At 44.9% G+C, this 24,225-nt stretch overlaps 1 protein-coding gene across 18 annotated transcripts in view; it reads right to left on the reverse strand.

The window, feature by feature from the left end:
• Window positions 1-233: 233 nt before the first annotated feature.
• LOC110525604 (GTPase-activating protein and VPS9 domain-containing protein 1) overlaps window positions 234-24,225 on the reverse strand; it is a 29,431-nt gene continuing 5,439 nt past the window's right edge. For 2 of the 18 annotated variants that reach the window (XM_090239316.1, XM_036979729.2), the window contains exons 2-28: window positions 23,980-24,191; window positions 23,215-23,482; window positions 22,431-23,006; window positions 22,202-22,285; window positions 21,939-22,073; window positions 21,151-21,340; window positions 20,433-20,507; window positions 18,168-18,322; window positions 17,848-17,977; window positions 17,487-17,612; window positions 14,896-15,069; window positions 12,175-12,312; window positions 10,854-10,988; window positions 10,090-10,200; window positions 9,652-9,732; window positions 8,637-8,983; window positions 8,356-8,443; window positions 6,696-6,767; window positions 6,455-6,574; window positions 6,246-6,375; window positions 5,940-6,052; window positions 5,452-5,611; window positions 4,971-5,158; window positions 4,575-4,788; window positions 4,286-4,358; window positions 3,969-4,166; window positions 234-3,604 (exon numbers count right to left, since the gene is read on the reverse strand). In XM_090239316.1, the coding sequence (XP_090095442.1) occupies window positions 3,464-3,604; window positions 3,969-4,166; window positions 4,286-4,358; window positions 4,575-4,788; window positions 4,971-5,158; window positions 5,452-5,611; window positions 5,940-6,052; window positions 6,246-6,375; window positions 6,455-6,574; window positions 6,696-6,767; window positions 8,356-8,443; window positions 8,637-8,983; window positions 9,652-9,732; window positions 10,090-10,200; window positions 10,854-10,988; window positions 12,175-12,312; window positions 14,896-15,069; window positions 17,487-17,612; window positions 17,848-17,977; window positions 18,168-18,322; window positions 20,433-20,507; window positions 21,151-21,340; window positions 21,939-22,073; window positions 22,202-22,285; window positions 22,431-23,006; window positions 23,215-23,482; window positions 23,980-24,161 (4,404 nt within the window). In that variant the 5' untranslated portion in view covers window positions 24,162-24,191 and the 3' untranslated portion in view covers window positions 234-3,463. Of the gene's footprint in view, window positions 3,605-3,968; window positions 4,167-4,285; window positions 4,359-4,574; window positions 4,789-4,970; window positions 5,159-5,451; window positions 5,612-5,939; window positions 6,053-6,245; window positions 6,376-6,454; window positions 6,575-6,695; window positions 6,768-7,392; window positions 7,567-8,355; window positions 8,444-8,636; window positions 8,984-9,651; window positions 9,733-10,089; window positions 10,201-10,853; window positions 10,989-12,174; window positions 12,313-14,895; window positions 15,070-17,486; window positions 17,613-17,847; window positions 17,978-18,167; window positions 18,326-20,432; window positions 20,508-21,150; window positions 21,341-21,938; window positions 22,074-22,201; window positions 22,286-22,430; window positions 23,007-23,214; window positions 23,483-23,979; window positions 24,192-24,225 lie in introns of those variants that run through there. The other 16 variants (XM_090239319.1, XM_021605883.3, XM_090239322.1 and 13 more) reach the window with 13 other exon arrangements.

Raw genomic sequence — 24,225 nt, forward strand, 5'->3', positions numbered from 1 at the left:
GGCGCTGCCGAGATAGGATGATCTTGCTCTGTTGCCCTCTCCAACAATTATGTTCCATGCAAAAATACGGTCAACATGCACCATTTATTGTGCAGCCTGAATGTCAGAATTTCTCTGAAGCTAAATCTGAATTACAAAGCCACAGAATATGAAACAAAAAAAACGAGACTACAACATCCCTCCATTAGAGCCTTCACACATTTTTGCATGCAAACAAATAACAGGATACTGAGTAACAGAAAAATGACTGTTTAATAGTTTAAGAAGTATATAATACATTAATCACATTAAAGACAGATCGCCTACCCCTCTGCATATGTCATAATTGTGCAAGCTTACAAATGTCAAATGTATTATTCTGCCTAAGCTTTGAAGACCAGATTTCATAGACAAGTGTCTCTTTGTCCACCAACGGTCTACTTGTACAATCAATGCTAAATCAGGCTATAGTACAGACTTCTCAATGTTAGGATGTGTACTTGAACTTCACAATAAGAGGTATTCTGTCACTGTGTATGAACAGTATCACTCAGGTCAGACACTAAGGCTGGTTGTATTATTTTTTTTTAGCTATTAAAAAGAGTCACTGATATGTATAAGGGAACATTGAAACACTATTCAGGTCCAGATTGTTTCACATTTGGTCTGTACTGTACAGTACCTCTAAAGTGACACCACAAACACTTATAGATACAGTCTATCTGCATTTGGTGACATAGTACATGGTGTGTTTTCAAACAGGTTAGACAACAGTATCATCTATTTAGCAGAGGTGTATTTAAAACGGTAGATGCTGTACACACATATTCCTCAAAAACCAGGAAGAGAAGTCCGGGAATGGGGAGAAAACAAACATATCCCACCTTTAGAGATTGCTTATAAATGTGTGTCCTTATGACTAACAGTAAGACCTAGCTAAACTACCCATATAATCACCTCAATTAGAGTATTTTAATGTCAGAGGCATTAGTTCAAATGAGTGCAACTCATTACTAAAGAGCAGGGAAGTAGAAAACATGTAAAATGTTCTGCTTGTAGAATGTAGGGCTCAAGCGTCGCTAACCCCGTACAAAAACTCAAGAGTAATTTAGCTCTGAACTTTTAAAAATAAATGACATCAGGGTCACAGACTCAAAAGAAAACCAAGCCTCATTCTTCTCAACCCTTTCATACCTGGCCTGAGTTGGAAAATAGAAGTATTTATAGAGATTTTTTTTACCAGCAAGGACTACCTGCTCGTGTAGTACTGTAGCTACAGTAAGAAGACCATCCTATAAGACAGTGCAAGAGGAGACGGAGCAGATGCACTCGTTTAACAGACCAACCTCTCACACATTGAACATACGCCCTCTTACGCCCATCACAGCCTTTTTCCAGCGGTCAGTAACATGTCAGTATTCTGATTGTTTGTTCTTTTTGTTGTGCTGTCTATTCATGTGATATGAAAGCAGTCATTTAACACATCAAATAAGACAAAACACTTGGCACAATACTAAGCGCGCAAACAGTGTGTTCCTTCTTTTGTAGCTGCAATGAAAACAGAACAGGAGTTTGAGTTTTGATGACTTTGGCTGCAAGTGATTTTGAAAGTTTTTTTCCCCCTTCTTTTTTTTAAACCTTTATTTAACTAGGCACGTCAGTTAAGAACAAATTCTTATTTACAATGCCGGCCTACACCGGCCACACCCTAACAACGCTAGGCCAATTGTGCGCCGCCCTATGGGACTCCCAATCATGGCCGGATGTGATACAGCCTGGAATTGGACCAGGGTCTGTAGTGACACCTCTAGCACTGAGATGCAGTGCTTTAGACCACTGACACTCGGGAGCCCCTGACACAGAACAGGCAGAGGAGCAACATGCCTGTAAGTGGAAGAAAATGATGAAACTGGAATATCCCTGCGCTCTAAAATTGTATAATAAATAAAATAATCCACGCGAGCATATGCGTGAAGAGTCCCTTTCTTGATCATGTGAGGTAGAGCTAATCCAATCACTAGTCTGTCTGCTCTATGCTGAAACATACATGCATTCAACTACAGAAATACCTAACTTTATTCGCTTGGAAATGCTTTACTACCTTGAATACTAAAGGTTACTTTGACCCGCCTAAAATAAAAATATTACATACTAGTATGCTTCATTGTAGCAGGGGAAGATGCTATAGAAGCCCCTTGAACAGTGAATACCTGTTCCATTATTCTTTCTATCCAACCAATGTTAAAGACTTGTGCCCAAAAATAAATTGCAGGTTCATTGGTTCTAACTGAGGTAGAATCTTGGATATTCAAGGGCATAACGGTAATGGGAAGGAAATGAGTGCAAAGGGAATTAACTGAAACAACCAGCGGTGCTCCACACACTGCCTGTCCTCCTCAGAGGTCACTCCCAGCATAGAGGTTGGACAGAGGTTTCTTAAAAAGAGGCTGTGGGGCTCATTGGTGATAATGGGGTGGGAGAGTAATGCCAATCGTTTATGGAAAATAAAGAGCAGAACCCTCATACTCAAGAATATATAGAAAATGAATAGACTTACACAAAACGCCCCTCAAGGCACTCATTTTCAGTATTTCCAAATAAGCAGTGCTACTGATATCTCATCCTGGGGGCTTTTCAGTCCAAGGACAACACTGCTCCTTGTCCTAACACTATATATTTTTTTGTTTTTTGTTTTTTGTTTAAAAGCATTAAATAGAATGAAATAAATACATACATTTTATTTCATATATAAATATGTGGGCCCTTGTGTCAAAATTGCCACATAAAAATAAGTATTTAGGAAAGGATGAACTGAAATGACTACATTTGTTTACATTTGATGAAAAAAAAGTTACCCTATTATCAATGTGGTAGCGTTAAAAATAGAAACATTAGTATATTGGATTGATCTTATAATGTATTGAGTCACGAATACTCAGTATCTATTGAGTTTTGTGATTCCCCAGGATACAATGCATAAGCATAAGTATTTCAGGGGAAAGATTGCACAATTTAACAAGGAAGAACTTCCATCACCTACTTGAAATCCCCTTCCACTACATTTATCTGAGATCATCTCTAGGAAACATGGTTCCCTTTCATCTGATTAGAAGCTTTATCAGTAAATTTAACATCAGAATCATAACTTAAGATAGAACACTTTGGATACAGACCCCCACACCTCACCATGACTAAGGAGACCCAAAATATGAAAGGAAAAAACACCTAATTAGTTTAAGTTCAAAGTTAACATCTGCCATTTTTCCAAGGCCTTTTTCTCTACTGTAAAACCTGGATTTTGCCAGCTTAATAATCATATATACTCTCAGTCTCTGACTATGTACAGCTATACAAACAGACAGCAGACAGGGTGTGGTCCTGGTGGCTGTGGGGAGCAGAGAGAGAGGGAGCAGTTGGTTGGGAAGTCTCCCAGTCCAGTCTCCTTCACCACGGTCTGCCCATACAGGTGGCTGTTCGTTCTGCTTCACTTGCGATCGTCGATGGTCTTAATGAATTCCACTGCCGCGGTGAACTGCATCCACCAATAGCACTCCTCCCCACTCAGCCGGCTGGCGTAGAAATTATTGATGTACTGAATAGTGGACAGCAGGCAAGGCGGGTTTGCCTGGAGGGAGGGGGCTCACATTAACCACGGAGAGAGCCACACGTCCGCCATGTATAATACCGTAATGCCGTATGTAAATATGTCCATACAAGTTATCATACAGCAAGATCTTTATGCTACTACACATTTACTATGCAGTTGTCTAGGTGAGAAGGAATTGTCAGAAGTTCTGCTAAGGATTCAGTTTTACATTCTGCATTTTAGGGAGATGAGGGTCATACTTCAGGCAAAGCCTATCATTTTAATAACCATGTTTGTGAAATTAAAGATGTGGTTTAATGAGGTATCAATTTTCATTATCTAAAGTGAATGTTGTTGTAAACATCTCAGAGTAACTTTATATCAGTTTGCGATGGATGCTCACCTTTATCAGGACAAAGACGAGCACAGGGACAAAATCGTCAGCTCCGGGGACAGAGTCCTCGTTGGCCAGACTCAGGAGATTCATGATGGTGGAACACATGCGTAAAATACATTGCACTTTGTCCCGAGGGGTCTTGTAGGCACTGATGGTCCGGATCTCTGACTGGGCAGACGGCCAGGGAGCCTCCCTCGCATACACCTGGAGCCACACAGGAAAAAGCATCCAGCATGTCAAATCTGTAAGAGCTCCAAAACATCAACACAAAACATCTCAGACTTTGACGGACAGTTGGGGGATACAAATCTGTGGGGCATTACCTCTGGGATTTGAAGAGCTTTGTGATTCGCTGTCACCACTTTTGAGAGACGTGCTATGTGTTCCTGAAGAAGCCTAGAGGGGGAAACATGGATGTAGAGAGCAATAGACACATAACATAGCAATACATGGTATTGGTTATTCAAATATGTCAAAGATACTGCTGCTACAGTAGCATCAGAGGAGGAGGAGAGGATTCTGGGTCATTTGATAGCGTCAGGGGTTGCAGCTACACCGAGGCTGGGGCTGTGTGACAGAGGTGAGGTGGCGGCGGCGGTCACCGTTACTCACTGGTCTCTCAGGATGTCCCCGTCCTGGTTGGGGTAGAAGGCCAGCTTGAAGATGCGGTTCATGACGCTGCGCTCGATGGCCATCTGGGCATCCTGCAGCTGATCCTCGCTGGCGTACTGCCAGATGGCATCATGGGCCATGGCCCCGTACAGGTAGCGCAGGAAGTCCTCCACCGCCGCCGTCTTGTCGTCTGACGCTGTGCACCCCTGGAAGGCTGGGGGGGGGTTACAGATTGACTCACTGCAGTTTGGTGCAGGTAGTTAGGTTGAATATTAGTGTCTGTATTTTGAATTCCACTCTATGGCCATTCAGCAGACAATCAACTAGCAGAGACAACATGAGTAGATTAATGGTTACAATATCACAGTGATTGTGTCCGTAATAAGCGGCAAAGACCTTTGATGAAGTCCAGGGACTTCGCCTCCATGTGTTCCAGTAGGAGGCGAACACAGACTGTGGTGAAGTAGCGGTTAGCTACCTCCTTGTCCCTCAGCACCCTCTGCAGCAGCCTCTCCAGGTGGGCATGGGATGTCTGCAGACCCTGCCGACACCGCGTCAGATAAGCTATGTAGGGTGCCCGCTTCCTACCGGAGGGTACAACGGACACACACACACAGGCATTATGGATTATGCTTATTAACAGTTGTGTTCAGTGACAAAATTGTTGATCTGAGATAATACCAGTGAAATAAGACAGTACACTCAACATTCATTGATAGTCTACCAAAATGTTTATTTTATCCTTTCAAATTACATACACACAGGTATTTCAAACAAAACAACACAACCAACTATGCCACAGAACTACGTCCTTGCAGTAGAAGAGGTGAATGTGCAGTGGTCCTTCGGCAGCATGTCTGTCTTCCTCCATAGTTACCTGTAATCCTCAGCAATGGCAGCCAGCAGCTTCTTGCAGGTGCGTGCGTCGAAGCGGCTGACGCAGCGCGTGGTCTCCTGGATCTGGGCCATCTGGTTCTTATCCTGCAGGTTGATGGCCTCCGCCAGCTGGACCTTCAGGAAGCACACGATCTCGTTGTCTGGGAAGGAGACGGGAGGGAGATGGCGGTGGGTCAGATACGCAGGCCCCTCAGTGGGAGAAGGGCTACTGCTGTAATCAGATCAGCCTTCCCTGCTCCCCCCTGACATGCGGATGTGACTGATGACTACAGAAGCTTGTCTCTTATGGATTTCAAATGTAATCATTTCAAAGGATTTCACTTTCTTTGTGTGTGGCCGTGCCCTGATGGTAAACGTGTAGTGGGATGGCTTACTTACAGGAATGAATGTGGTCAGATATAATATGAACAGTGATGATAGAATGTGCAAAACAGATTTAGTGATTTTTTACAGTAGCTCGTCTGGTACCTTCAAAGTCTGTGTGGTCAGGCAGCCCATTGCGTGTGGTGGCAGGAGCCATGAGAGGGAAGGCCACAGACTCTGCTGAACACAAGGCCAGCCTCAACTTCTTCTTTGCATCACTGCAAAATATGAGTAAAAAAAAATAGCCAAATGTAGATTTGGTTTGACAGTCTTATCACTGTCTTTTGCCTCTGAAGCACTTCTGGCTAATTAAGCATCACATGAAATCTGATGCATAAACAAAGATCTTATTATTACTATTATCAAAATCCTAGCTGTGTAATTCCTGTGAGTTGGTGAGCGTTGGCTGACCTGAATGAGAACTTGTTGGAATCGTGTTGCTGGGCTGTCTGGCTGGCTGAGTCTGGCAGGTCGTCTGTGGACATGTTCTGCAGAGCTTCGTCTCTGGGGGAGTTGTGCACACACTCCTCTCCACACAACTCTGTGTACAACACATTCACACGCTCAAATTGATTTAACGTGTGTGTGAGTGGGTGTACCTGAGCGAGAAAGACACTGACCTGTGGCGTCGTAGGCTGCAGCAGTGGCTCCTTCACTGGGACTGGTCCTCTTGATGTTCCTGTACTTGTCAAGGATGTCTTCTGCTGCCTGGGCCTGGGAGTTCCTGGACAGAGGGTCGTCTGACACACACAGGAGACACCACAGGCACATTTGGATTAAACCCACCATGGGAAACATGCCCAATTCCTTTCCCCGTGATTCAGCCATATCTGAGTGCAATGACAGTAAATCAGGACAGACCTTGTGGGACACGTTCATGGCCCATATTGTCTTTCTCCTGCTTGTCCCTTTTCCGTAAGGCTGCTATCGGAGCTGTGGAGAGGGCATAATGAGTGAGCTAGGAGAAGTGCAGCTACGCTCTCCTCTCACCATCTCTGGACCACAGTCCCATCATGACTCACTTCACACAGCAGTGTTTCATGACAGCATGTGTTTATACAAGGTATTTTCTGACTAACAATGCAGAGGAGAGATGCATACCGTAGCATAGCATCATATCACTGAACAAAACGAAGGAGATTTATCCATCTTTTTACTGCATGAAAATAGCAAAGGAAAAGAGTGGTAAATAAAACCAACATGGCTGAAATAATACGACTGCCAGACCGCAATGGAGAAATAAGATCATAGATATATACACATGATAAAATATCAATATATACAGTAAGAGTATATATATTTGTACAAATAAGCAGGTGAGGCTCATCCTAATAACGTGTCAACTAGACAAACGGGATGTGTCCAGATAACAGACGTATCCTACAGGACTGATATTTAAAGGGAAAGAATGTGAAGAGGACTAGCAATGATTAGACTAAATGGGTTGTCATTTTGCACGCTCCAATAACATTGGCTCACAATGTTGTATCGCAAACAGTACAGTGCAAAAAGAAAAATGGAGACAACCAAAACAAATGCATGAATGCTGAGCCAGAGACATCAACTCAGGTGGCACCATGTCACATCACAGCTTTATCACAAAGGGCCACGTCTACAAGCCTCATGACCTACAGAACTCAGGCACTGACTTCAGAGCCGCTAGCTCAATGGTGACAGTTACAGTGTCGGGACGTGTTACCTGGGACTTCACTCTCAGCCGTCCAATACAGCACTGTGTGAGGAACACAACAGACAAGGTTGGCCTTTCACACACTCAGTCTGCCTGGCTGCCACTCTGTGTGAGGGGCTACACATCACCATGGTATTCACAGCACAGCAGCAGCAAGGCCAACAGCAGGGCCTTTATGTGGACTTCACAGGTTTACACTTCTCTTTGCAGATCTGGCTTTATTAATACAACTTCAATGTTCACTAAAGGAACATCATTATCTAAAAGAGTAATAGGCAGTCATCTCTTGTAGGCACAGCTCATTATTTCCCTGACACTTCCATGAGAGATGGTTTTGGAGTTTAACTGCAACAAGAGATGTGTAATCTATCCGCGGTGATGACAGCGAGGTCTATGTAATGACCATTAGGCTGGGGATGACAGGACTGCTTGGAGGGGTACCACCGCACAATCTACACCTGCTCAAGCCCCTCACATTAATGATTAGTTTCACAAACTAAAAATAAATCTAGCGCAAGTGAGACGTGAGGAAAAGACATGTCTGGTGTAACTTTCAACAACAAACAGTATTTGAAGTGGAGAGATCACGCATCATCACTCCCTTTCTCACATTACAAACAGTACAGGTCTGAAACACTCCATTTTCTAGAACAGATGTGATTAAGAGAAGATCGTGAAAGAGTGAAAATAATGTACGATACATAGGAACCATGCAATTCTCTAACGAATTGTAACAATTTTCAACCCACTAAAAGCATTTTTTGCAACAGACAGCATGCCAAAATGACACAGTGATGGAGGGGAAAGAGAGTAGTTGAAGTGACACTTTACCTTTGGGAATGGCTGACTGAAAGCGTTTCTTCCACCACGGTCTGTTGCGATCAGACTTTTCCTCATCACTGTCCTTTCTCTCCTCAACCTTTGGGAAAACAGACATTCAAGTATGTTTTAGAATCCGTAGTGACATACTGTACAGTAGGACAGGAAAGAAAGGCTTGCAGTAGAGTTCAAACTTAGACTATTGCTATAGAGCAGTAGGTCTAAAACTAGGCTTGGAGAGCAGCATACAGGACTAACGCGCGACACAGGCAGCGATGACCAGCAGCTCTCACCTCCCCTTTCAGGGAGTCCTTGCTAGGAGACGAGAACGGCCCCATAAAGAAGGCCCCGGCATGATCCCGCTCCTCGGCTGCAGCCCTGCGGTTCAGGCCCGGGTCGCTGGTGGGTCGGCGGCCTGGGCACACAATGTCAGAGCTGCGGCTGCGTACCAGCCTGTCTGTGTAGGAGTGGCGCTGCTTGGTGTGCTCCAGCTCGGCTTGGGCCAGGCAGTGGGGCGTGAACAGGGAGTAGCGGGGCTCCTGGCCCAGGGCACAGGTCTCTGGGATGGGAGGGTCAGGGGGAGGATGAAGGGGCCTGGCGTAGTGCACCTTGGGCCTCACAATGGTACCAGTGGAGGAATCTGTGGTGGGGGAAAACATGGCTTAGTTTGGTTATACAGCTTTATACATAGGGGTGTATCACACTCTCTCTATTACCCAGATTGTCCAGAAACAAAAGAAAAGCAATACAATTAGAAAGTAAGGGACAGTGCTAGAGAGAGGTTGGTGGGAGACAAGCCCTAGGTGTGGGTAGGCCACCTGTTCCAAGGGTAGATTGTCTCTCCTGAAAAGCTTCCAATGGCAGCCTGGTGCCATGAGCACAGTGGGACAAGGGGACTGTGCCAAAGTGCCTGGGGTGAGGTCTCTCAACCTGTCATCCCTTCACCTTGCCACAGACACACAGCCCTGCCACAGCTCCCCTCCCTCTCCAGCCATCTCCTCCTCCACTCACAACACTGAGCAAGACAGGGCCACAATTTACCAAGCGCAGAGAGAACAAAGAGCAAACCACAATGGAAATATTATACACCAAATTAGCTAATTGAAATGACATTCCCACACAGTAGACATTTTTATTGCACTAATGTTTTGTCCAGTAATTGGGGCGAGACTCTTTGGTTCATTTCTCAGAGCTCAAGCTGTTCTGTGAGCCCATGCCATTAGACACGACTTAATGATGCTCATTTCCGGGTTTGATTGGACACTCGACACAGCAAAGACCCCAGAGCATAGTGGAAGCAGAAATTACCTTCGCCGGAAGAGAGGGGATCAAACATGGCCAGTAAGGAGTCAGCCTGAGAGGGCGGAGAGGCCAAACTGTGATGTGCTCCTGAAACAACAAGAGGGGAAATAGAGAATTATGAATGACATTCATACACTAAACAGAGAGCCACTTTCTGCTATAATTGGTCATGTCACTGAAAAACGCATGGGCTATTCTGTGCTTCGTATTATACAAAGAAAGCCATCATCATGTACCTACACTTTGTATTTGAGAAATATAGTCTAAACATCTTATATGAAAACATAGCAGAAAGACTCCAACAGGGTCAGCAGCATTCTAGTGTAGTGGAGAGGTTGTGGCAGCTCAGCTGTAGAGCAGACAGGGATTGATAGGTCTTGCTGATGACAGTGTAGTGATGGCACAGCCAGGCCAGGGTTGAGGTGACTCTTCCCGCTCTCCTACCGTGGGATGACTCCTCCCCATCTGGACTGGTCACAGAGTCCTTCCCCCCAAAGTCCGAGCTGCACTCTGACCGCAGGTCCTCTGTCTTGTTGGGGATGTCTTCTGATGTCGCTGCAGAAGAAAAAATGTCTGTTGAAAAGTCTGTCATCCAGGAGATGTTTACATTTGGTGGAAGACTTGGTTTTGCTGACTAGCTCCTTTTCTGAGGGATTGAATGTGTGATATTTGAAAGGTAGCAGCATGACACCATACACACTGTATTGAGAGGATATGCCGAACAATCCCACTGGGACCTCTAAATATGGTAGCGGGAGATCCCATGGGTGGGATGGTGACACAAATAGCAGCAGCAAGAGTGATAATTAGACAGAGCCTATCCATCGGCCAGGCCCCTCTGGGACATGTTCCTATTGGGGCTCAGCCATGGGCACTAGCCCAGTCCTCTTAATCTGGGATGCTACGCCAAACATGTCAGCATGGCTTGTTCACCTGAGCTACCAGTACAGAGTGCCAGGGTTAACCTCTGTGCCCTTGCCAAACTCTCACACCAACCTGATTGTCCTGACTATTTAGCATTATTTGACGGTTTTCCTACTAACACAGACAACTCCCAACGTGGTTTTAAACTAGCCTGCATGTATTCTATGTAACTGACCAGCTAGGTTGCTTTTACTTGATTTCGCACTGTGTGTTTTATATGTAATGAAACCTGATGTATAGGGTGTAACCTCACAGCTTCAATGAGTGACATATTCGCAGGGTACCTGAGACAACGCTGAGCCCTGGGGTGCTGGGCCGAGAGCTGACCTCTCTGACCTCTGTGTCATCGGAGGTGCTGCCCACCCCGGAGCAGCTCTCTAGCTCCTGTAGACGCTCCTCCTGCTTCAGGTCTGGGGCTTCTGGAGGGGATTATGGGGAGACACACACACACACACACACACACACACACACACATCCCGTTATAGTCATTGTGGTTTGTTCTTGCATACAGTAGGCAGCCTAAAATAGGCCTATGAATGCCAATGTAGACCTTGCTGTATGTTTGCTCTCCCTTCTCTGGGAGGACAAAGTAATAGCAAAGAAAAGCTCATATGCACGAAAGAAAACAAACCATTTACAACTGACAAAGAGAAAAACAGAAAGTCCAGCCCATTTTGTGGCTGCCCAATGGAGCTGTTCAGCTTAACCCAGAGGCTCCATAGTAACAGCCGTAGTCATTTGCATGCTCATTAGTAATAATGTGCTAGTGAAGTGCTCTTTGGAGTGCAGTTTTCTGCTGCCTAGCCATGAAACAAGCGCTCAACTCCAGGTGAGCATCAGATAGCCCTATTACAGAGGAGAACAGGGGCAGCAAACGGAACAAAAAGCAATCAAGACACTCATGCATGTCAATTTAACACTGCACATATTGCAATGGTGCACTTCAATTAACAGAGTCCGGGCTTTCCCAAGAAACCCTAGTTATGCTTTTATTAGCACTCAATTGATATTCATGAAACACTGACTTTCTAGGGGATTTACGTAATCTAACAAGGTTTAACCTGGTTTTTAACTAAATAACACAGTGCAAGATTGATAACTGCTGCAATGGGACCACATTCACACTGTGCTGGAACTGCTCAGCACATGTCCATACATAGAACATGGTCCGAAGAGGGTTGCAAAGCCTACAGATTTGTGAGAGGATGTCACCAGCAGATAACAGCACTCGTTGCACATTTCCTCATGACTGTTCCTTCACTACAGGTGCAAACACACCTGGAGGTTCCTCTGGGGAAGCCCAGAGCTGCCTTATACTGTCACAGGCAGATGTGCCCTGATAGACAGGCTAGTGCACACAAACATGACAGATTGCACCCACTTCCTTGATTTGGAACTGGGGGACACCACACCTGGCATGTCCGCCCACACACAGAGATTCATACCGTGCACACACCTACTGGAGTGACTCATGCAGATGCAGCGCATGGAGGAAGACAAGAAAATGAATATACATAGAAACTCATGGAAAATGTGTAGAAAGTTGTGAAATAGACAGGAGACAGCATTCAGCCCCTATAATCCCCTTCTCCACACTGAACCCACCTGAGTCGCTGGGCAGGACCTCCACACTCCAGGCCTCGCTGGTGGTCTCGGAGATGGTGGATCCATATGGGTCTAGCAGCACTGAACCAGAGCCTGGTAGACACAGCAGGCTGCCCAGCATGTTCTCTACAGCCGCCCCTGAGAACACACGCAGACAGACAGAGAGAGAAAGCCTGGGGTCACGGGCATTTCATGCTGGGCCCAAAGGTATGCGCACACGCACACACACACAAACTGTGCCAAAGGTCAAAGGTTAATGGTAATATCTCACCCCACCGCCGCCCCCTGAGCCATGACTTTGAGCTGTTGATTAAGCCGGGCATTACTCACAACCAAATTACCCCTCACCCCCAACCCTCCCACAAAGTCCTCCACACGACGTCCCTCCATTTCCATTTGGGATGCTGCGGCAGGTTAACAAGGCGGAAGAATGCGGAGGAGGGGAAAGAGCTAGCAGGTGTGAGTGGGAGTATGGTGGCCGGGGTGCGGATCATGAGTCGACCCGTGGCACCCACACTCCCAGGTACGCCATGTTTCCACTTCACAGCACACACACAGGCGCACGTGCGTGACAGTGCCCAGGCAACAGTCTGCAGGGCGGGGGCAGGGCCCTTCCTTGCGGCAGGAGAGCTCTACCCTGCTGTCCATGTTTACAGTCTTCAAGGTAGAGGCGCAGAGCACTTGTCTTTCAGGTGGATGATTAAATGAGTGGCACAACAAGAAGTGAAACAATTAGAATGTCTGCCTCATTATCATGGTAATCTTATCAGTGGGATAATGAGGTATTAATGGATATTTAATGTGCATCTCATAACCCAATCCCTTGGAGAAAACACATAAGGAAACCGTTGTAAATTCACTTAATGATGGAAAAGTCCCCCAACACCATATTCCGAGCAATGAAAAATGGTGGATGCAAATGAGAAGGAACCAAGGTCAATAAGACTGCAGAGACTGAGTGAATATATATGAGCGAGAGAGAGCTTTGCATGGAATAAAATGAAAAATTCTGATGTCTTAAGGCGTCAGCATGCTTCAGTTCAGCTGGTGCCAAGCTGAACTTGGCGAACCGAACAAGTGTGCTCGCAAACTCCCTTAAAAAGACCTTCTCTTGAAAACGAGAAAAAAAGCAGCAATAGTACTGTTTGGCCATCGGGACGCCGTAGCCACTCTCCAAAATAGTCAGAACTAATCTAAGTCAAGAAATCTGTCATTAATTGACATTTTTGCCGAATAAATCTTATTTGCATGATTTTACATCTAACTAAGATATTCAGTGCATTATTGTTCAACGAAAAAAAATGTGCATGAAAACATGTCGTCTCTCATTGAATGACAATACTTTATTTAAGAACCCCTACTGTTGACCAATCACCGATGAAGGGGCATAGACTTCGACCTTCAGCTTGCCTCCAGAAATGTTTTGGTGTACAAAACCAACCCCCCCTAAAAAAACTCACCGAAGTCCAAAACGTCACAAAATGTCATCATAATATTTGCACGAATTCTACCGAACTGTTTCGGCTGGGATGTATGCGGACGCCATTAGAGAACATTAAAAAAGGTACTCCTTACTTTAAAGAATTAGCTAAATAAAATGGGATACTCCAGAATAAATGTGACTTTAGGCTATATTGAGTGGAACTATTAAAAAAGAAAAAGTTAGAAATACAAGCTAGATGAATAGCCGATAATGAGCTGCACACATGAACTCATACTTTGATTGAAATCATGCATCGATGCTTCAATGGAAACATTCTAGTTATGCACAAGGATCTGAAGTTGGGATTCAGCCCGAAGTGCCCATTTTCTACCCACATATAACCATCTACCCCTAGCTAAACTTAAAAAGGGCATTCAAGAGAGTGACCTCAATCAAGAACACACCCATCACTCGAAAAAAGTAAATTAAGAAATAGCAATGAAAAATCTGTCGTCCTTCCCCTGAGCAAGGCACAACTGACTAGGTATCCTCACTTTCTCTTTCCTTTCAAAATGCCTCCGATAAAATGCAATTGCGTTCGTTGTCCGTAGCCTGTTGTGAGGCCGGTTGGATGTACTGCCAAATTCTCTAAAATGACATTTGAGGCAGCTTATGGTAGAGAAATTCATGTTAAATTCTCTGGAAATAACTTGTGGACATTCCTGCAGTTAGCATTCCAATTGGACGCTCCCTCAAAACATCTGTGGCACTGTGTTGTGTGACAAAACTGCACATCTCACAGTGGCCTTTTTTCCCCAGCACAATGGGTACCTGTGTAATGATCATGCTGTTTAATCAGTTTTTTGATATGCCACACCAGTCAGGTGAATGGATTATCTTGGCCAAAGAGAAATGCTCACTAACAGGGAGGCCCTTACTACACTGAACAATAAATAAAATAAATCATATAAATAAATAAATATATAAATAAATAAAACACACACAAGGCATATGTTGGAACTCCTTCAAGACTGTTGGAAAAGCATTCCAGGTGAACCTGGTTGATAGAATACCAAGAGTGTGCAAAGCTGTCATCAAGGCAAAGGGTGGCTACTTTGAAGAATCTCAAATATAAAATAGATTGATTTGTTTAAAACTTTGTTTACTTCATAATTCCATAAGTGTTATTTCATAGTTTTGATGTCTTCATTATTATTCTACAATGTAGAAAGCAGTAAATAATAAAAACCCTAGAATGAGTCGGTGTACAAACTTTTGACTGGTACTGTATGTCTTACCAGCTATTTCCTGCAGTCTATCTTCGTCCATGTTGGGGTCAAAGTCGCTGCCCAGCACGTCTGTGCTCCAGGTCTCACTCACAGTCTCAGAGATATCCCGGTCATCCGTCAGGCCCATCATGTCTCGTATCTCAAACTTCCTCAGTTTGTCATCCAGGTTGTCCTGAGTGGTGGCTGGGGGTTAAAAATAGACAAAGTTATCACAGCTCAATTTAACAATCCCTGACATTGATATACACTACCGGTCAAAAGTTTTAGAACACCTACTCATTCAAGGGTTTTTCTTTATTTTTATGATTTTCTATGCTGTACATCAAAATAATGAAATAACACATACGAAAACATGTAGTAACCACAAAAAAAAAAGTCTCCAATCAAAATATATTTTATATTCTTCAAAATAGCCACCCTTTGCCATGATGACAGCTTTGCACTCTTAGCACGCTCTCAACCAGCTTCATGAGGAACTTCTTTCCTTCTTCATGCATTTGAGCCAATCAGTTGTGTTGTGACAAGGTGGGGGGTGGGGGGAAACAGCTCAAATAAGCAAAGAGAAACAACAGTCTATCACTACTTTAAGACATGAAGATCAGTCAACGCGGAAAATTAAGAACTTTGAACGTTTCTTCAAGTGCAGTTGTAGTAAGGACCTCTGGGGGGGGTGTATATTTATGTATGTATGTATGTATGTATGTATGTATGTATGTATGTATGTATGTATGTATGTATGTATGTATGTATGTGTGTGTATATAAACTCAGCAAAAAAAAGAAACGTCCTCTCACTGTCAACTGTGTTTATTTTCAGTAAACTTAACATGGGAAAGAAGATTCAACAGACATAAACTGAACACGTTCTACAGACATGTGACTAACAGAAATTGAATAATGTGTCCCTGAACAAAGGGGGGGGGGGGGGGGGGGGGGTCAAAATCAAAAGTAACAGTCAGTGTCTGGTGTGGCCACCAGCTGCATTAAGTACTGCAGTGCATCTCCTCCTCATGGACTGCACCAGATTTGCCAGTTCTTGCTGTGAGATATTACCCCACTCTTCCACCAAGGCACCTGCAAGTTCCCGGACATTTCTGGGGGGGGGGGGGGGGGGGTCGTACAGAACGAGCAGTATGGCTGGTGGCATTGTCATGATGGAGGGTCATGTCAGGATGAGCCTGCAGGAAGGGTCCCACGAGGGAGGAGGATGTCTTCCCTGTAACGCACGGCGTTGAGATTGCCTGCAATGACAACAAGCTCAGTCCGATGATGCTGTGACACACCACCCCAGACCATGACGGACCCTCCACCTCCAAAATCGATCCCGCTCCAGAGTACAGGGATCGGTGTAACGCTCATTCCTTTGACGATAAACGCAAATCCAACCATCACCCCTGGTGAGACAAAACCGCGACTCGTCAGTGAAGAGCACTTTTTGCCTGTCCTGTCCAGCGACAGTGGGGTTGTGCCCATAGGCGACGTTGTTGCCGGTGATGTCTGGTGAGGACCTGCCTTTCAACTGGCCTACAAGCCCTCAGTCCAGCCTCTCTCAGCCTATTGCAGACAGTCTGAGCATTGGAGGGATTGTGTGTTCCTGGTGTAACTCGGGCAGTTGTTGTTGCCATTCTGTACCTGTCCCACAGGTGTGATGTTCGGATGTGCCGATCCTGTGCAGGTGGTGTTACACGTGGTCTGCCACTGCGAGGACGATCAGCTGTCCATCCTGTCTCCCTGTAGCGCTGTCTTAGGCGTCTCACAGTAAGGACATTGCAATTTATTGCCCTGGCCACATCTGCAGTCCTCATGCCTCCTTGCAGCATGCCTAAGACACGTTCACGCAGATGAGCAGGGACTCTGGGCATATTTCTTTTGGTGTTTTTCAGAGTCAGTAGAAAGGCCTCTTTAGTGTCCTAAATTTTCATAACTGTGACCCTAATTGCATACCGTCTGTAAGCTGTTAGTGTCTTAACGACCGTTCCACAGGTGCATGTTCATTAATTATTTATGGTTCATTGAACAAACATGGGAAACAGTGTTTAAACCCTTTACAATGAAGATCTGTGAAGTTATTTGGATTTTTACAAATTATCTTTGAGAGGGGACTTTTCTTTTTTTGCAGATAGACAGAGGTCCTTACAACACTGAACACAAATATAAATGCAACATGTGAAGTGTTGGTTCCATGTTTCATGAACTGAAATAAAAGATCCCAGAAATGTTCCACACACACAAAAAGTTTCTCTCTCAAATTTGTTCACATTCATGTTAGTGAGCATTTATCTTTGGCCAAGATAATCCATTCACCTGACTGGTGTGGCATATCAAGAAACTGATTAAACAGCATGATCATTAGACAGGTGCACCTTGTGCTGGGGACAATAAAAGGCCACTCTAAAATGTGTAATTTTGTCACAACAATGCCACAGATGCCACAGTGCAATTGGCATGCTGACTCCAGGAATGTCCACCAGAGCTGTTGCCAGATAATTGAATGTTCATTTCTCTACCATAAGCCAAAGCAAAACAAATAAATAAACTGGAATGAGTAGGGTTTCTAAAACTTTTGACCGGTAGTGTAGCTGATGATTTCTCACAACACACCATGTTCATGCTCCAGCAGTTGTAGAGCCTCCACCCCATTGCTCCCTGATGGCCCAGCTCCCAGCTCTGACACAGACTCTCCCTCCAGGTCCAGAGACGACACAGAGTTAGACCGGTTGGACGGACCTGTGCAAAGAAAACAATTACAATGTGACATCTCTAACTACAATGCATCAGATTACAAAGTCCTCTTCTGAATCCTATTTTTGTGGTACATTAACAGTTACTGTGGTTTACAAAAGATACACTGTAATAACATCTATTATAAACTAAATTCCATGGTCAAACATTGAACACATTCTGTTGTGTTGCTGTAGTAACTACTGAGTTAGCAAGGCATGTGGGCTGTTAGCACACTGACCCTCTGAGATGCCCTCCAGGTTGTCACTACAGAGGGAGAAACGCAGGGTTTTGTCTGGTTTGCAATGGTGCTTGGTGTCGTCTGCAGGAGTGTACCCTTGTGCTCCATCAGTCTGCTGCACGGTCAACACCTGAGAGAGAACAGCACTGGTTACTGCCACCCTGGCTCTTGATATGGGCTTCCAATAATGACAAATACATCTGTTACTTAAAAGTATATATAAAAGTAACTGATCTTTGATTTCCACGATTGTGTGGAACTGTATTACAGCACATCTCCCTAATGAACTAATCTTCATGATCAAGGCTCCTTATAGTTACCTCATTCTCTGACATCATGCCGGGGATGGTCTGCGGGCTGCTTCCGAGTGAGATCACCAGCACCTCTTCTGGCATCACCTCCTGCAGGGATTCCATGGAGCTGGCCTCTGCTTCCCCCTGCTGGGCCAGCTCAGTACGGCTGCGACTGCGGGAGGCTGCTGGGGGAGCAGGAAGACAGACGGGATGAGGCTAACTAAATAAGAGATTCAGGGTTAGCAGGGGACGAGTTACTCTAATATTTCATTAACAGAAATTCAGAGTGCGCAAAAGACTGGGATCGGTTTCAATTATAACAAAAGCAAAAAGTAGGCAATATACTATCTATACAACAACCGAACGTACAGACTCACCTACCTACACACAACTACATACAGACTGCTTTGCTAGTTAGATTACCTGTAAGTTGCTCCCAACCTGTTAGTTGCTCCCAGCCTTTCAGTTTTGCATTGTGAAAGAAGTATTGCAGTGAACAGAAATATTGGACTAATGAATATCTCACATTTAATCATTAAATCAATGAATCTCTCCTAATAGAGACTGAATATTTTGCTAGGCCCTGCTTAGATAACCTGTGCTGTATAACCCGTGCAGTGTAATACAGGTCAATGACTGCATCCAATCAGGTTCACAAAACATAAGTGCATGCCAAACACAATGAAGCAGTCACACTCATCACAATCTGCACATGGCATGCATACCATTCTAATGACCGACCTGATGGACTTCTACAGGATGACAATCTGTTCCTACATTGTGCTCTGTGTGGTTTTTTATTTATTTGATTTCATCTTTACTTAACCAGGTAGGCCAGTTGAGAACAAGTTCTCATTTACAAATGTGACCTGGCCAAGATAAAGCAAAACAGTGCGACAAAAACAACACATGGGATAAACAAATGTACAGTCAATAACACAATAAAATATATATATATATATATATATATATATATGTACAGTGTGTGCAAATGTAGTAAGGTTAGGGAGGTAAGGCAATAAATAGGCCAAAGTGGGGAAATAATTACAATGTAGCATTAACACTGAAGTGATAGATGTGCAAGTAGAGATAATGGAGTGCAAAAGAGCAACAACAAAAAATAACAATATGGGGATGAGGTAGTTGGGTGTGCTATTTACAGAAGTGCTGTGTACAGGCGCAGTGATCGGTAAGCTGTTCTGACAGCTGATGCTTACAGTTAGAGAGGGAGATGTAAGTTTCCAGCTTAAGTGATTTTTGCAATTCGTTAAAGTCATTGGCAGCAGAGAACTGGAAGGAAAGGCGGCCAAAGTAAGTGTTGGCTTTGGGGATGACCAGTGAAATATACCTGCTGGAGCGCGTGCTACGGGTGGGTGTTGCCACGGTGACCAGTGAGCTGAAATAAGGCAGGGCTTTACCTAGCAAAGACTTATAGATGACTTGAAGCCAGTGGGTTTGGCTACGAATATGTAGCGAGGTACAGTTAACGAGAGCATACAGGTCGCAGTGGTGGGTAGTATATGGGGCTTTGGTGACAAAACCGATGGCACTGTGATAAACTGCATCCAGTTTGCTGAGTAAAGTGCTGGGGGCTAGTCAGTTTTACGAGGGTATGTTTGGCAGCATGAGTGAAGGAGGCTTTGTCTGCAAAATAGGAAGCTGATTCTAGATGTAATTTTGGATTGGAGATGCTTGATGTGAGTCTGGAAGGATTGTTTACAGTCTAACCAGACACCTAGGTATTTGTAGTTGTCCACATATTCTAAGTCAGAACCGTCCAGAGAAGTGATGCTAGGCGGGCGAGCAGGTGCAGGCAGCAATCGGTTGAAGAGCATGCATTTAGTTTTACTAGCATTTAAGAGCAGTTGGAGGCCACAGAAGGAGTGTTGTATGGCATTGAAGCTTGTTTGGAGGTTTGTTAAGTGTCCAAGGAAGGGACAGATGTAAACAGAATGGTTATGGTGCAAGATCTTCAAACAGAGGGATGCACGATCCCAACATCAGCAACTTCAATATCTCTTTAGCCAAAAGCAAGTGTCTGAAAACATTCAGCAAACAACCGGGTATAAACGATGTTAACAAGACGAAAGCACAGGGCGAAGCAGGCATGGTCAAAACAACATGGACAAGAGCACATCTAGCGCTATCTGGTGGTGAAGCAGTGGGACTGCAGCTACATGGCTAAAAGCATGGCTGTTACTGTATGTTTATGACTGGCAGTGGTACATGACTGGCAGTGGTACAAACACACTTTAGTTCTAGTCAGCCTCACAGGGCTGCCAGGCTACCCACCAAAAGGTGTAACTAATGGAATGTGTGCAGACAGGGTGGTGGTTGTGGAATCCCAGGATGTTGCTAACTGTTGTCCTGATCGTTCATAGGCAGCAAAGGAGGAAGGAAGAAGGTTGAGGGTGAAAGAGCATACAGGGCAAATATTTAGTAGCAACAGAATAAAACAGTTTAAAATCTGACTAAAAGGTTCATATTTTAGGGCAGCTTGAAGTGGCTTGTTTCATGGCAGAGGATGTTGTGCCCTCACATTTAATTAATGTATTTCTAATGGAGGAAGGTATACATTTCTCCATCTATACCAATTAAAAAGGGTTCATTTATATTTGGTCATTTAATTGGTTGTCATTTCTGGAATTGAGCTCCAATCTAGAAGCTGCTAATTACCTGTAGAACAGTCCGGGAACCTCATTAGCTTCCTACATAACAGGGGATTTCTAAGGCAGCCATTACAACTCTAGCAACCTGGTTATTTATTATCATGAATGAAACAACCTATAGTTTGTACATAAATACAGCAAGGCTGGTTTCAGTGAAGATTCAAACTGAACTCTCCAACTGGTGCCATCAGTTACAGCAAAATACACTATTGAAAAGACATCCTATAATGGGAATGACAAGTACTGGAGATGAACAGCATACATCATTAAGCAGTATGTAATTATATCTGTCAGAGAGCCAGTGGCTGCACATGTACAGTAACAATAGCTGAGGTAGGTACCTAAGTTCCTGTTCTTCTTGTTGGCAGGGGTGGTGGTTGGGGAAAGCTGGGGGGTGTTGGAGGGGGTGAGCTCCAGACTGTTGCTCTTCACTGTGCGGGACTGGGGCACATTGGCCATTAGGGTCTCCAGGAGTATGTGCTCCTCCTCCCGGAGGTAGTCCCCTGCCATCACACTCCGTACAAAGTCCACCTGAACACCATACGATTGATTTACTTCATTTAATACTCTCACATCCTAGTCTCTATGTGGAACCTAATTATGATGTTTTTAATAATGCATGAATAGCTAAGCTGGAGGAGAACTTATGCCACAGGTGATAAGTACAGGGCTCTGCTTTACAATTAAACTATAAGTGGTGCTTGAGACATGCTAATGTGCAGAATACAGCTAGAGTAATTGTTGATTATTGCACTGTTATAAGGAAAGGTTCCTGTAACTCCAGGAATATGTGAGACTATTTTGTATACTTGAGTATGGTATAGCCCAGTTAGGGTTCCTGGTTATTCCCTCCTGATTCCTGGAATTTTACAAACAGGATTTCTGGAAAACCTGTAACTTTTGGGATAGTTACCAGAATTTTGTAACCCTAATACCAGTCCTTAAAACATAACAGCACTCTCAACAACCTGTGTGAAATGTCTCTTTCTGCTCTGACAAGTTTGGGCATGTCATGTAAATTTTCTGTAACATAGGAATCTCTACTGTTGCCTGTATAAAACATGGGGGTATACAATTCTTAGGCTAGGCTAACTATATAACAGTCAGACTCTGGGCTTCAGCAGCGTACCAGGCAGAGCAGCTGACTGTGTGTCATGTACGCCACAGTCCTGCTGAGGCCTTCAAGTAGGTTCATGGAGGACATGGGCGGCGTCTCCACAGCTCTCCCTCCGATTACCACATCCAGGAAGGCAGATACGCAGCTCTGAGGTGACACAACCAGACAGTCAACTTCAATAATAAGGCAAGAAGCAAAACAAGTATTCAGAATGTAATTAAAGCTACCCCATGGGCAAACCGGTCCATATTAAGATGTGTGTTTGAGGATATTACCTTATCGAACTTGGCCAAACTGTTTTTTCTCCTGGGGTCGCCATCACCGTCAGCCATTGCCAACTGTTGAAGAAGCTGCCCTACCTAGAGGACAAAGATAATGATTAGAATACATACAAAGGTAACAATATTTTGTCTTGTTATCTAACAGTTAAAACAAGATTTGTACTCTAAGCTGTCAATATAAAGACTAGTGTGGATGTAGGAGTCTGTTGGCTCCTCCACTGACCTGCATGAGGTTGAAGCGAGCCACCTCGTTGATAGGGGCGTCTGAGATGATGCCATACTGCTCAGGGTTGACTATGGCTGGGCAGATGAAGCAGGTGAGCAGCAGGTCCGTGCACATGGTCCGCACCTCGCCCACCTCCAGCCTCTCCACACACGACAGAGTCTTGTACATCTGAGACACAATCCAGCGCAGGTTGTGGGGGAAGCAGTAGGTGTTCTGCTTCAGGTAGCCGATGAACTTGTTGACCAGGGTCACCAGCTTGGCCTCATTGGCCTCCACAGCAGCCGCCACCTTCTGCCTGTAGCCCTCCGAGCCCTTCTCCCCAAACAGGCGCTCCTGCTGCGCCGGCGTGAAGCGCTCTGTCACCTTGGAGGGGTCCGTCTCCAGGTGGTCCTCGTCCTCCACCAGCAGCTGCATGATGGGCTCATGGAGGGTGGCGGTGAGGAAGAGCTTGGCGGAGTACAGCCCCTCAGAGAAGAGCTTGAAGAGGATGCTGAAGGCACACGTTCCTCGCCGCAGCAGCCGCCGAGGGTTGTCGCTCTCCTTCAGCTCAAACTCCACCAAGTATCGCAGGACCTGGAATTTATAGAAACAGCAGCACTGTTACCATCAGTTTTAGCAGTGCAGAGGTTAGAAACTAACTGCCTGATCACACTGCCTATGGGGATCTGTAATAGTAACATGTGGCTGCTTGGACTTTGTGAGTGCAACTGGCTATTGGCTGCGTGTGAACAGCATGTTTATAGTGTAAGTGTATAAATCAGAAGAGGTCTGGGCTGCTCACCTGCAACAGGTAGCTCTCATCCTCCTGCATGATACAGTTGCCATAGAGTGAGGTGAAGACAGTGTAAATGACCCCCTGTGTGTGCTCCTGGTTCAGCCTCTCCCCAGCCACCAGGCAGGAGGCCACCAGCCGTGGATTCTCCCGCACCCGGCCCAGGAACTCCCCATAGATGCTCTCCTGGAATCCCAGAGTCTTGTAACCATCCAGGAACTGTGTGTCCTCCAGCACTTTGGCATGCTGGCAGCATTCGGCCGGGGAAGCCTCAGCACTGTAGGAAAGAGAGCTTTAATTACAAGAGCAGAAGGCTCCACAAACCAGGAGCTGGAATTAGGCAATAGCGGGCCACAATGTTGATTAGTGGTTGGAGTGACATGTAATTGTATGACATTCTTGCTGATCACGGGACTCCTCTTATTCCTTGCAATTTCCCTTTTGACCTGCTAAACTAAATAATACTCAGCTGGGTCTGGCATGCACCATGTTTGTATTTGGCAGGATCTACCATAAACAAGGTGATCACATCAGGAAGATAAGACAGTTAACACTGTGGAATCCTACTTCGGGACTACTAAGTTACTAGTTCATTAAAAGGTCACTTGGTGGTCACACATATACATGTACAATTTAAAATGCAGGACAATGGGCAGGACAATTTAAATTGCCCATTAATTGAGAGTTCCTATTAGAACTGTTTCTATTCTACAATTGGATCAGTGTCAATTAAGTGCACTGGTGTAACAGTAGCTGTGGAGGCACCATGCTGACCTGGTGAGGATGAGCCGGTCGAGGTTGATCCTCTGCTGCTTGGTGATCCAGGCAGCACGGTACAGCCTCTCAGCAGTCTTCAGCACGTCCCCATTGAGCCGCTGGATCAGCTGCTTCTCTGAGGCCACATACAGCCGCTCCTGCTTCAGGTGATGGGCCAGAGTGTGGATGTCTGGCTTCATCCTTACCAGCTCACACAGAGAGGCAAAGGACTGCAGAAGAGTGAGAGAAGAGAGGGATCAGTCA

This window comes from Oncorhynchus mykiss, chromosome 6 (genome assembly GCF_057628025.1).
Source record: "Oncorhynchus mykiss isolate SJ-2025 chromosome 6, ASM5762802v1, whole genome shotgun sequence".
NCBI lineage: Eukaryota > Metazoa > Chordata > Actinopteri > Salmoniformes > Salmonidae > Oncorhynchus > Oncorhynchus mykiss.